Genomic DNA, 13,634 nt, shown 5'->3' with positions numbered 1-13,634 from the left:
ACATGAGGAAGGGGAGAGCGGACCACACGGGGAGCCTGGCAGTGATACATGCCGCCACACTAATTACACAGGGAAGGGGGGAACTGACCACACGGGGAGCCTGGCAGTGATACATGCCACCACACTAATTACACGGGGAAGGGGAGAGCGCACCACACGGGGAGCTTGGCAGTGATACATGCCACCACACTAATTACACGGGGAATGGGGGAGCGGACCACACGGGGAGCTTGGCAGTGATGTATGCCACCACACTAATTACACGGGGAATGGGGGAGCGGACCACATGGGGAGCTTGACAGTGATACATGCCGCCACACTAATTGCGCGAGGGGGGGGGGGAGCGGACCACATAGCAACCTAATGCATTTGCCATATAAGACGCAGCAATTTTTGACGCAGCAATTTTTTCTACCCTTTTTTGGGGGAGAAAAAGTGCGTCTTATACAGCAGAAAACACGGTACATCTTATATGCATGTGTACAAATGAATTACATTTTATGGTGTTTCACCCCATTAAGGTGAATAAACAGTTACCATTTTTTTCTACTTGTTTCTCTCTCCCCCCATACATATGGTAAACGGTGATATTGGACTTCTGTTCTTTATTAACCATTTCCTGACCGCTGGAACGTATATTTACCCGATCCCGATCTCTGCGGACGTTTTTTTTTTTTGCAATCCCACCATACCGTGCTAGGTGAATGGGAACAGCTTGTTCCCAAACCCGATCACAGCGCCTGTGATAAATGAAAGCCGGTGTCAGCGAGACACCAGCATTCATTAACAAAGTGAAAGTAAACAGTTACACTTACTACATCGCATATACTGTTTACACTACTCGGGTCTTTAACGTACTGCCATCTCGTGGTTAAAAAGCACCTTAATACACTATTATAGAAATACATTTTTATTAATTTTTAACCCCTAACACCCCTACCCTATAGTTACCAAAATAAAACACTTGTAAAAAAAAAAATAATAAAAAAAAACAACAAATAGTTACCTTAGGGACTTTTTAATATGTATCTCATGAGGGTATAGTACTGGTATTTGTGTAAATAAAGGCTTGTAATTATTCATAAAGTATAAACAGAAAAAATACACATTTGTTTCCAAATGAAATATCATCGCCTTACATTGTACTAGGGACACAGTTCAAACCTTGTAATAATCGGGGAAAATTGACAAATAAAACGTTTTATTTATCGTAGCACATTTTATTTTAATACTATAATGGCTGAAAAAATGAGATTTTTTTATCATTTCCTTCAAAATGCATACAAAATAGAATAATTGTTAGCAAAAAGTACCACCCAAAAAAAGCCTAATTTGTGCCGAATAAAACAATATATAGATCATTTTGATGTGGTAAGTAACTATAAAGTTATTGGTGAATGAATGGGAGGAGCGTGATGTGAAAATAGCTCTGGTTTTAAGGGGGAAAAAAAACCTGCGGTTGGGAAGTGGTTAAAGGAAACATCATTATTCTTCTTGTTAAAATTACTATGTCTGCCAATCTTTTAAGTTAAGCAGAATCAAACATTACCTTCATTTCTGTTTGCAGCCCTCCAGGACTTCAGCAAATTGCAAACAATTCTACAGCATCATCCTTGCAGTGAGGGTAACATTGCTTAGTTTGCAGGCAGGACTTCAAAAATCCTTAAGCCCCTGCTAATGGCCTGCTGCCCCTCTCACAAACATGCACAAAATTTCAGGACAGCGCAGGCAGACTGACGAATGGCATTCCCCAGCATCGTTCTTACTGTTCAAGGGGTTACATCACCGCTGAGATATTGTCAATAGTTTTTCACATCTTCAGAAATGCTTGACGATTAAATATTTATAGTTGCAGCAATGGGATTCCATAGGTTATTACAGTAAAGATATAGACTGCCATTTAGAAATCATTAAGAGAGAACTCAGCACAAGTACTGGGCATCTCATTATCTATAGAAAAGAAGAAGACATGGATCTTTACTACATTTTTTTGCCATGTAATAACTGACCCGGGGGACATTTTTTCCTAGAGAAAATTATAATTTTTAAATGGCAAACATAGGTGGAATTTGAGCATACTCCTATATACTAAATGAAGGTTGTAATTATGCACGGCACAGACACACTGCGGTCAGCTGACAGTTAGCAAGCAGCAATGGCTTATTGAGGGCCTGAGCCCACTGACACAGTTGTCTCCACTTTTCAGTTACACCTCGATGTAAAGGTGCCCATTAATTACAATTTTTTCAACAAATGCGATCTTTTGATGCGATTTTTACGATCAAATTGTATACAAAATGCGCCATTTAAGAAGGCAATTGATAAGGAACGATTCTTCGGTCAATTGATAAATAGGATAAAATCGATCTGAATGTTGGATTTTATGATCGCATTTGAAGTAAATGTGAACAATCGATAATTGCTTTCCGATTTGTTACGATCATTCAAATCGCATCGAAAGATCGCATCCAGTGAAAAATTGTACTGTTAATGGGCACCTTTACAGATGCTGAAAACAGATAGAAGCGGACACAACTGCATCAGAGGTCTCAGATTCTCAATAGCTGATCTGCCAGGAATCCTATATACTAATGAAAGGATGTACATATGCACAGACACAGAAGCACCATACGTGGGGGTGGCAGCTTAGTGGGGTGGTTAAAGGACTTACGAGCCCAAACTGTCTAAAAAAGCAAAGTACCTGTAAGCTGTTTAAATGCACGGAGGACGCCGTCCGCGCCCTCCGTGCAGTTCCGCCGGGTCCCCTTCCTGAGATCGCCCCCCGCGCCGACCCCGACCACCCAGGCCGGGTCGGGCTCTCGTGCCGCTCTCAATATGGCCGCTTCCATTGGCCGCGGCTGCGCAGTCCGCCTGGCCGCGAGTGCGGCTGCGCAGCTCTACGGCCAACCCCCCCCGAACCACGCACTGTAGCGTGGATCAGAGGGGTTGGCCGTAGAGCTGCGCAGCCGCACTCGCGGCCAGGCGGACTGCGCAGCCGCGGCCAATGGAAGCGGCCATATTGAGAGCGGCACGAGAGCCCGACCCGGCCTGGGGGGTCGGGGTCGGCGCGGGGGGCGATCTCAGGAAGGGGACCGGGCGGAACTGCACGGAGGGCGCGGACGGCGTCCTCCGTGCATTTAAACAGCTTACAGGTACTTTGCTTTTTTAGACAGTTTGGGCTCGTAAGTCCTTTAAGGTGTGCTGCACACTAAGGGACTGAGCCCACATATGTGGTTGTGTCTGCTTCTCAGCATCTGTAACATTGATGTGTAATTGAAAGCGGACACATCTGCGTCAGTGGGCTCAGACCCTAAGTGTGCAATTCTCTTGAGAATTGGGAGGTTACCTGGTAATTCGTAACGAATGACTAAGGGCCCGTTTTCACTGTTGCGACGCGATTTCGCCGGCATCCCGACACTTGTAAAAACGCATGCGGATGCGTTTCCGCATGCGTTTTTACCCGTGATTTCGCGTGCCATTTCGCAATGGCAGGGTGCCATGCGAAATTAACCATGACTCTGCCAGGGCAAAATAACATTGAAAAAGGTGCGAAATCGCACGCGAATCGCAGGTAAAAACACATGTAAAAAACGCATGCGTTTTTCCTATTAAATACATTAGCGGCGATTCGCATGGATTCCCGACGCAGGCGAATTCTGTTGGTCCCGTCGTGCAGATTTGGCCCGCCGCCAAATCGCTCCCGCACGCCGCACATATGGAAACAGCCCCGGCCACTTCAATGTACCAAGCGAATCCGCATGTCGGCGCCGCATGCGGATTCGCTATGGTGGAAACGAGCCCTCACAACAAACAGTTTTAGAAGACGAATGAAACATGGAACTCGAAACAGCTCATTTATCCTATATAATAATTTGCCTGATCCTGCGGACTTCTGTGTCTGTGCGTCAAGGTTGCCCACTGTGCACACACAGGTGTACGCGAGCCGAGCTTCGCGCAGTGGTCCTGATTGTGCGTGCGCGGGGGGGGCCAGAGCCGTCAACGCAACACACGGCTGTGGATAGCGCATTGCCTAGCGCATGTTATGAAACGGGCGGGCTTTTTTCTAGTTATACTAATAGGCATTATTGCTGAGCCTTATTTAATACAGAGTTCAGCAGAGCGTACAGCAAAACTGTGAGAGAGACTTCCTTATAATGACCCAGGAAATGGGGCAGAGCTGAGAACGAACAAGCACAGATCCTGCCTCTAAAGCCACCAGACATGATTATAAAGACATTGCTGGGAATAGACACTCACACATGAAATAACTCCTACCTTCTTTATAATCAGAGAGCACCATCTCTACCAAGGAAGGATCCAGGTTGGGGAACATCTCACACATACCGCTGAGTGTCATCTCCTTATTATCCCCCATGGCGGGTGGAAGGGGCAGTGTGGCGGATGAGGATAGGGCCACCGAGGCACTGGGGTTATACACTTTCCTCTGGGGACTCACAGACAAACTCTTTCTTTTTCTAGGCATCTCCAAACTGTGCTGTTGTCACGTTGTACATTGCATCTTATTTGCTTTCCATAACAAGTACAACATTGTTTCTTAAAAACTACAACATGAAGGAATAGCCCCAGATGTGCATGGCTGCAATGGCAATAAAAAGATGGGAGGTAAAGCCTAGAAGAAAAAAACAAAAACAAAAAACAAATTGGTCAGGTATGCATTCCTTCTCTTAACCTCTTCGGACTGGATAGCTCTGGCCCCTTTAAGGACCACTATCACGAAAAAGCACATACAAATAACAAGTATGTTTCTTCCAGAGTAAAAATGAACTATAAATTACTTTTCTCCTATGTTGCTGTCACTTACAATAGGTAGTAGAAATCTGACAGAACCGACAGGTTTTGGACTAGCTCATCTGCTCATGGGGGATTCTCAGCATGGCCTATATTCTTTATAAAGACACTCTCAGAAAAGGATTTATACAAATATGCTGGCCAGCCTCCCTGATCGCCGCACACTTTTTTGGCACTTGGATGGAGCAACTGCCTTTCACTAAGTGCTTTTGAAAATAATGAAAGCCCCAAGAATCCCCCATGAGGAGATGAGGTGGTCCAAAACCTATCGGTTCTGTCAGATTTCCACTACTTACTGTAAGTGACAACAGCATATGAGAAAAGTAATTTACAGCACATTTTACTCTGGGAGAATAATATGTTTGCATGTACTTTAAATTGTACAATTTTTGCTGTAGTGGTCCTTTCCCTTCAGTACACACAGTTACTAATGTGATTCGCTCAGTAATCCTGAGGGTAGAAGGTCTCCTGACAGAGACATGGAAACTCTGCTGGTACTGTGACAGCAGAGCCAGCAGGCGGCGATGTTGCTGGATTGGTGAGAATGACTGGAATGGCGGGAGGAATCTACACCCTGGCAGGCTTAGACAGAACCCGAGGTGGTACGATGGAGGGGCAGATGGGACACAGGGGCATGTTCTCTGCGTCATGACATGCCTCTGTGCCAGACCCCCCCCCCCCCCCCCCCACCGCCATGCTATCACCCCCTGAAATCAGCGACAATAATTGTCGCTAATCTTGAGAGTGATGGGAGAAGAGGGATTCCCTGATCAAAACACCCACTGGGGGCGTTCTACGTTTCTACAGCTGCCATTGGGCAGCTGTCTCTCCCTGGCCACGCCCACTGCCGCTTCCCTGCACGCTGAGAGAGAATCTCTTTCTCCTTCCAGCATTGTGACCTCTGAGGTCACTAAAGTGAAAGTGACTGCATGCGGGCCAACGGAGTGGCGGAGATGGTGGCTACCTGATCAGCGCAGCACCCTGGATCAGGAAGCATAGTTGTTTTTTTTTGTTTGTGTCCACCTCAGGCTCTCTTTACATAAACAGGGTGTAGATTTCAAATGCAGCCGTGTGGAAGCAGTTAAACACGTACAGGTAAGAAATACATTACTATGGACCTACAAAGACTACATAAGCAAAGTACTTAAAATACCTCATTAATTCTACAAAGAAGAATTTGCTTTTCATTGCAAACATATTGGGAGATGCAGAAACACTTTTTGAAAGCTCGTTAAGGCAGGGTTCACATTTGCGTTAGCAGTCCGGATTTTCTGGACCGGATCCGGAACGTATACTGTACAAACGGAACGGACGTTTGGCAATCCAATGATAGTCTATGGATGCGTACATACTCGTCTGTTCCATGCGGACCGGATCCAGACGCCGGACACTTTTCCAACTTGCTCCATTTTTCACGTACGGAGGATCCGGCCACCGCACCCGGACCGGATCCTGATTGCACCATCCGCACAGCTGAAACCAATGAGAAACGGAAAGGAGGCAACACACTGGCTAGCAAATCTGGACGTTCTACCCACTTCCTATGCGTTTTCTATGGTCATAGCGGCCATTTTGGATGGTACATGGGCCCAGCGTTTGAGGAGTGGAGCAGCAGTGACTTGTGGCTGGAGATATTTGGCAGCATGTCGGACGAAGAGGTGAGGCCCTACACACCCGAGGACCTGATTCTACAGGTGCAGCAGCTACCTGCCTGGTACACCCACCATCTCCTGCGAGGAGCACGCCTTCTTCCCACATAGTAATAGGTAAAAATCAAAAAGGAGACAATTCCCAGGTAAAATGAGTACAAAAACACTGGATCCATGGTCCAAACTGCAGTCTCTATATCCAAGGATGGTCACCACACGTCAGGCTGTCTCCAACAATGACCCCAGGGCTTCTGCAGACCTCCCAGACCCCAAGAATTTATATAATCTATCTCTTTAAAAAACGGATCCGGATATCAATCGGATCCCTAACGGATGAAAAACCGGATGCAAACGGAACGCATCCGGAGTGCAACCGTACGGATCCGGTCCGGATGCGCATGCAACGGATCCAGACATCAGTTCCGTTTTTTGCAAAAACGCAAGTGTGAACGGGGCCTAACAGTCACACGATGATTCAATTTAGCAGGGCTGACAGCAAAACTTACAATCCTTGTCTGGATTTAATATCTATTGGCAAGTTCCCAACATTGCTTGCATTTACTCTGCATACGGTAAGATATATTAGATAAAAACAAAACAAAACCACACACACAAACAAATAAATACACAACAAAACAATGATGCAACAAACCTTGCCACCGAATTATTAATGCTTAACCACTTGAGGACTACAGTCTTTCTAACCCTTAAGGACCAGGCACTTTTTTTCCACTCAGACCACTGCAGCTTTCACGGTTTATTGCTCGCTCATACAACCTACCACCTAAATGAATTTTGGCTCCTTTTCTTGTCACTAATAAAGCTTTCTTTTGGTGCTATTTGATTGCTCCTGCGATTTTTACTTTTTATTATATTCATCAAAAAAGACATGAATTTTGGCAAAAAAATGATTTTTTTAACTTTCTGTGCTGACAATTTTCAAATAAAGTAAAATTTCTGTATACATGCAGCGCGAAAAATGTGGACAAACATGTTTTTGATTAAAAAAAACCCATTCAGTGTATATTTATTGGTTTGGGTAAAAGTTATAGCGTTTACAAACTATGGTGCAAAAAGTGAATTTTCCCATTTTCAAGCATCTCTGACTTTTCTGACCCCCTGTCATGTTTCATGAGGGGCTAGAATTCCAGGATAGTATAAATACCCCCCAAATGACCCCATTTTGGAAAGAAGACATCCCAAAGTATTCACTGAGAGGCATAGTGAGTTCATAGAAGATATTATTTTTTGTCACAAGTAAGCGGAAAATGACACTTTGTGACAAAAAAAAGAAAAAAAAAAAAGAATCCATTTCTTCTAACTTGCGACAAAAAAAAATGAAATCTGCCACGGACTCACCATGCCCCTCTCTGAATACCTTGAAGTGTCTACTTTCCAAAATGGGGTCATTTGTGGGGTGTGTTTACTGTCCTCGCATTTTGGGGGGTGCTAATTTGTAAGCACCCCTGTAAAGCCTAAAAGTGCTCATTGGACTTTGGGCCCCTTAGCGCAGTTAGGCTGCAAAAAAGTGCCACACATGTGGTATTGCCGTACTCAAGAGAAGTAGTAGAATGTGTTTTGGGGTGTATTTTTACACATACCCATGCTGGGTGGGAGAAATCTCTCTGTAAATGACAATTTTTTCATTTTTTTTACACACAATTGTCCATTTACAGAGTTATTTCTCCCACCCAGCATGGGTATGTGTAAAAATACACCCCAAAACACATTGTACTACTTCTCCCGAGTACGGCGATACCACATGTGTGGCACTTTTTTGCACCCTAACTGCGCTAAAGGGCCCAAAGTCCAATGAGTACCTTTAGGATTTCACAAGTCATTTTGCGGAATTTGATTTCCAGACTACTCACGGTTTAGGGCCCCTAAAATGCCAGTGCAGTATAGGAACCCCACAAATGACCCCATTTTAGAAAGAAGACACCCCAAGGTATTCCGTTAGGAGTGTGGTGAGTTCATAGAAGATTTTATTTTTTGTCAAAAGTTAGCGGAAAATTGATTTTTATTGTTTTTTTCACAAAGTGTCATTTTCCACTAACTTGTGACAAAAAATAAAATCTTCTATGAACTCACCATACTCCTAACGGAATACCTTGAGGTGTCTTCTTTCTAAAATGGGGTCATTTGTGGGGTTCCTATACTGCCCTGGCATTTTAGGGGCCCTAAACCGTGAGGAGTAGTCTGGAAATCAAATTCCGCAAAATGACCTGTGAAATCCTAAAGGTACTCATTGGACTTTGGGCCCTTTAGCGCAGTTAGGGTGCAAAAAAGTGCCACACATGTGGTATCGCCGTACTCGGGAGAAGTAGTACAATGTGTTTTGGGGTGTATTTTTACACATACCCATGCTGGGTGGGAGAAATAACTCTGTAAATGGACAATTGTGTGTAAAAAAAATCAAAAGATTGTCATTTACAGAGGTATTTCTCCCACCCAGCATGGGTATGTGTAAAAATACACCCCAAAACACATTGTACTACTTCTCCCGAGTATGGCAATACCACATGTGTGGCACTTTTTTGCACCCTAACTGCGCTAAAGGGCCCAAAGTCCAATGAGTACCTTTAGGATTTCACAGGTCATTTTGCGAAATTTGATTTCCAGACTACTCCTCACGGTTTAGGGCCCCTAAAATGCCAGTTCAGTATAGGAACCCCACAAATGACCCCATTTTAGAAAGAAGACACCCCAAGGTATTCCGTTAGGAGTATGGTGAGTTCATAGAAGATTTTATTTTTTGTCACAAGTTAGTGGAAAATGACACTTTGTGAAAAAAACAATAAAAATCAATTTTCCGCTAACTTTTGACAAAAAATAAAATCTTCTATGAACTCACCATACTCCTAACGGAATACCTTTGGGTGTCTTCTTTCTAGAATGGGGTCATTTGTGGGGTTACTATACTGCCCTGGCATTTTAGGGGCCCTAAACCGTGAGGAGTAGTCTTGAAACCAAATGTCGCAAAATGACCTGTGAAATCCTAAAGGTACTCATTGGACTTTGGGCCCTTTAGCGTACTTAGGGTGTAAAAAAGTGCCACACATGTGGTACCGCCGTACTCAGGAGAAGTAGTATAATGTGTTTTGGGGTGTATTTTTACACATACCCATGCTAAGTGGGAGAAATATCTCTGTAAATGACAATTGTTTGATTTGTTTTACACACAATTGACCATTTACATAGAAATTTCTCCCACCCAGCATGGGTATGTGTAAAAATACACCCCAAAACACATTATACTACTTTTCCTGAGTACGGCGGTACCACATGTGTGACACTTTTTTGCAGCCTAGGTGCGCTAAGGGGCCCAACGTCCTATTCACGGGTCATTTTGAGGCATTTGTTTTCTAGACTACTCCTCGCGGTTTAGGGCCCCTAAAATGCCAGGGCAGTATAGGAACCCCACAAGTGACCCCATTTTAGAAAGAAGACACCCCAAGGTATTCCGTTAGGTGTATGGCGAGTTCATAGAAGATTTTATTTTTTGTCACAAGTTAGCGGAAAATGACACTTTGTGAAAAAAAACCAATAAAAAATCAATTTCCGCTAACTTTTGACAAAAAATAAAATCTTCTATGAACTCGTCATACACCTAACAGAATACCTTGGGGTGTCTTTTTTTCTAAAATGGGGTCACTTGTGGGGTTCCTATACCGCCCTGGCATTTTACGGGCCCAAAACCGTGAGTAGTCTGGAAACCAAATGTCTCAAAATGACTGTTCAGGGGTATAAGCATCTGCAAATTTTGATGACAGGTGGTCTATGAGGGGGCGAATTTTGTGGAACCGGTCATAAGCAGGGTGGCCTTTTAGATGACAGGTTGTATTGGGCCTGATCTGATGGATAGGAGTGCTAGGGGGGTGACAGGGGGTGATTGATGGGTGTCTCAGGGGGTGGTTAGAGGGGAAAATAGATGCAATCAATGCACTGGGGAGGTGATCGGAAGGGGGTCTGAGGGGGATCTGAGGGTTTGGCCGAGTGATCAGGAGCCCACACGGGGCAAATTAGGGCCTGATCTGATGGGTAGGTGTGCTAGGGGGTGACAGGAGGTGATTGATGGGTGTCTCAAGGTGTGATTAGAGGGGGGAATAGATGCAAGCAATGCACTGGCGAGGTGATCAGGGCTGGGGTCTGAGGGCATTCTGAGGGTGTGGGCGGGTGATTGAGTGCCCTAGGGGCAGATAGGGGTCTAATCTGATAGGTAGCAGTGACAGGGGGTGATTGATGGGTAATTAGTGGGTGTTTAGGGTAGAGAACAGATGTGAACACTGCACTTGGGAGGTGATCGGACGTCGGATCTGCGGGCGATCTATTGGTGTGGGTGGGTGTTCAGTTTGCCCGCAAGGGGCAGGTTAGGGGCTGATTGATGGGTGGCAGTGACAGGGGGTGATTGATGGGTGGCAGTGACAGGGGGTGATTGATGGGTGATTGACAGGTGATTGACAGGTGATCAGTGGGTTATTACAGGGAAGGACAGATGTAAATAATGCCCTGGCGAATTGATAAGGGGGGGTCTGAGGGCAATCTGAGCGTGTAGGCGGGTGATTGGGTGCCCGCAAGGGGCAGATTAGGGTCTGATCTGATGGGTAACAGTGACAGGTGGTGATAGGGGGTGATTGATGGGTGATTGATGGGTGATTAGTGAGTGTTTAGAGGAGAGAATAGATGGAAACACTGCGCTTGGGTGGTGATCTGATGTCGGATCTGCGGGCGATCTATTGGCGTGGGTGGGTGATCAGTTTGCCCGCAAGGGGCAGGTTAGGGGCTGATTGTTGGGTGGCAGTGACAGGGGGCGATTGATGGGTGATAGGTGATTGGCAGGTGATTGACAGGTGATCAGTGGGTTATTACATGGAAGGACAGATGTAATTAATGCACTGGTGAATTGATAAGGGGGGGGGGGAGGGTCTGAGGGCATTCTGAGCGTGTGGGCGGGTGATTGGGTGCCCGCAAGGGGCAGCTTAGGGTCTGATCTGATAGGTAACAGTGACAGGTGGTGATAGGGGGTGATTGATGGGTGATTGATGGGTAATTAGTGGGTGTTTAGAGAAGATAACAGATGTAAACAATACATTTGGGAGGTAATCTGACGGCGGGTTTGCGGGCGATCTAATGGTGTGGGTGGGAGATCAGATTGCCCGCAAGGGGCAGGTTAGGGGCTGATTGATGGGTGGCAGTGACAGGGGGTGATTGATGGGTGATAGGTGATTGGCAGGTGATTGACAGGTGATCAGTGGGTTATTACAGGGAAGAACAGATGTAATTAATGCACTGGCGAATTGATAAGGGGGGGTCTGAGGGCATTCTGAGCGTGTGGGCGGGTGATTGGGTGCCCGCAAGGGGCAGCTTAGGGTCTGATCTGATAGGTAACAGTGACAGGTGGTGATAGGGGGTGATTGATGGGTGATTGATGGGTAATTAGTGGGTGTTTAGAGGAGAGAATAGATGTAAACAATGGATTTGGGAGGTGATCTGATGTCGGATCTGCGGGCGATCTATTGGTGTGGGTGGGTGATCAGATTGCCCGCAAGGGGCAGGTTAGGGGCTGAATGTTGGGTGGCAGTGACAGGGGGTGATTGATGGGTGATTGATGGGTGATTGACAGGTTATCAGGGAAGATAGATGCATACAGTACACAGGGGGGGGGGGTCTGGGGGGGGGTCTGGGGAGAATCTGAGGGGTGGGGGGGTGATCAGGAGGGGGCAGGGGGCAGGGGGGGATATAAAAAAAAAATAGCGTTGACAGATAGTGACAGGGAGTGATTGATGGGTTATTAGGGGGGTGATTGGGTGCAAACAGGGGTCTGGGGGGTGGGCAGGGGGGGGTCTGAGGGGTGCTGTGGGCGATCAGTGGGCGGGGGGGGGCAGATCAGTGTGTTTGGGTGCAGACTAGGGTGGCTGCAGCCTGCCCTGGTGGTCCCTCGGACACTGGGACCACCAGGGCAGGAGGCAGCCTGTATAATACACTTTGTATACATTACAAAGTGTATTATACACTTTGTATGCGGCGATCGCGGGGTTAACATCCCGCCGGCGCTTCCGTACGGCCGGCGGGATGTTACGGCGGGTGGGCGGAGCCAGTTGCCGGGGGAAGCGCGCGTCATCAATGACGCGATCGCTCCCCCGGCATGCCTAAAGGACGCGCCGCCTGAAGGCGTATTGCGGTCCTTTAGGCGTCCACTTTGCCGCCGCCCATGGGCTGTGGGCGGTCGGCAAGTGGTTAACTTCTATTAAAGCAGACCTGAACTCAGAACTTCCTCTCTGCTCTAAAAGTTAAGCAACAGCATAATAACCATAAAGAAAAACATGTATTTGTTACAGCTGATACAAATCCTAAAAATAAAATCTGAAGTTTGTCTACTTCCTGCTTTCATGGCAGCAGACATATTGGTAACATCCTGTGTTTACAAATGAGCTCTCTATGGCTACAAGTATTAGAGACAGAGGATCAGCAGGATAGCCAGGAAACTGGTATTAATTAAAAGGAAATATGGCAGCCTCCATATACTTCTCAATTCAGTTGTCCTTTAAGAACACCAGCAAACAAGCTTCTGACAAAGGAATAGTTCTTGAGCTTACTTAGCCAGCCGGAAGCTGCTTTATCTTGCACCACCCATTCATCCCTCCTCCCCTCACCACTGAACAGTGATGTGTCTGTATAGCATTTGTTGCTAACAGTGTTGCCCTAACAATTGAGCCACGATCACTATGTGTGTAGTTTGCAGCTCACAGATTCATACACCTAAAGGTCAACTGTAGTGAGAGGTATGTGGAGGCTGCCATATGTATTTCTTTTTAAACAATACCAGTTGTCTGGCAGCCCTGCTGATCTATTTGGCTGCAGTAGTGTCTGAATCACACACCTGAAACTAGCATGCAGCTATTCTTTTCAGATCTGATCTGCTGCATGTTTGTTTAGGATCTATGGCTAAAAGCTAAAAGGATCAACAGGATAACTAAAAAAACTGGTATTGCTTAAAAGGAAATGAATATGGCCACTTCCACATACCTCTCCGCTACAGTTATCCTTTTAAAATACATAAAGACTGTCCTCAAATTAATACATTTTAGAAAGCTTTGCTGCAAACGTAAAATGGGATGATAAACAAAACACTAAACTTTTACCAAAACAGGTTTTAAAAAGTGCAACAGTGAATAC

General features: G+C 45.8%; 1 protein-coding gene across 6 annotated transcripts in view; it reads right to left on the bottom strand.

The window, feature by feature from the left end:
* Positions 1 to 13,634, bottom strand: part of N4BP2 (NEDD4 binding protein 2) — a 107,095-nt gene that overhangs the window by 52,190 nt on the left and 41,271 nt on the right. For all 6 annotated transcript variants that reach the window (XM_068278472.1, XM_068278469.1, XM_068278470.1 and 3 more), the window contains exon 2: positions 4,276 to 4,630. In XM_068278472.1, the coding sequence (XP_068134573.1) occupies positions 4,276 to 4,483 (208 nt within the window). In that variant the 5' untranslated portion in view covers positions 4,484 to 4,630. The remainder of the gene's footprint in view (positions 1 to 4,275; positions 4,631 to 13,634) is intronic.

This window comes from Hyperolius riggenbachi, chromosome 1 (assembly GCF_040937935.1).
Source record: "Hyperolius riggenbachi isolate aHypRig1 chromosome 1, aHypRig1.pri, whole genome shotgun sequence".
NCBI classification, from domain to species: Eukaryota; Metazoa; Chordata; class Amphibia; order Anura; family Hyperoliidae; genus Hyperolius; species Hyperolius riggenbachi.
Note: the sequence above shows the minus strand (reverse complement) of the source record. Positions and strands in the feature narration are given on the sequence as shown.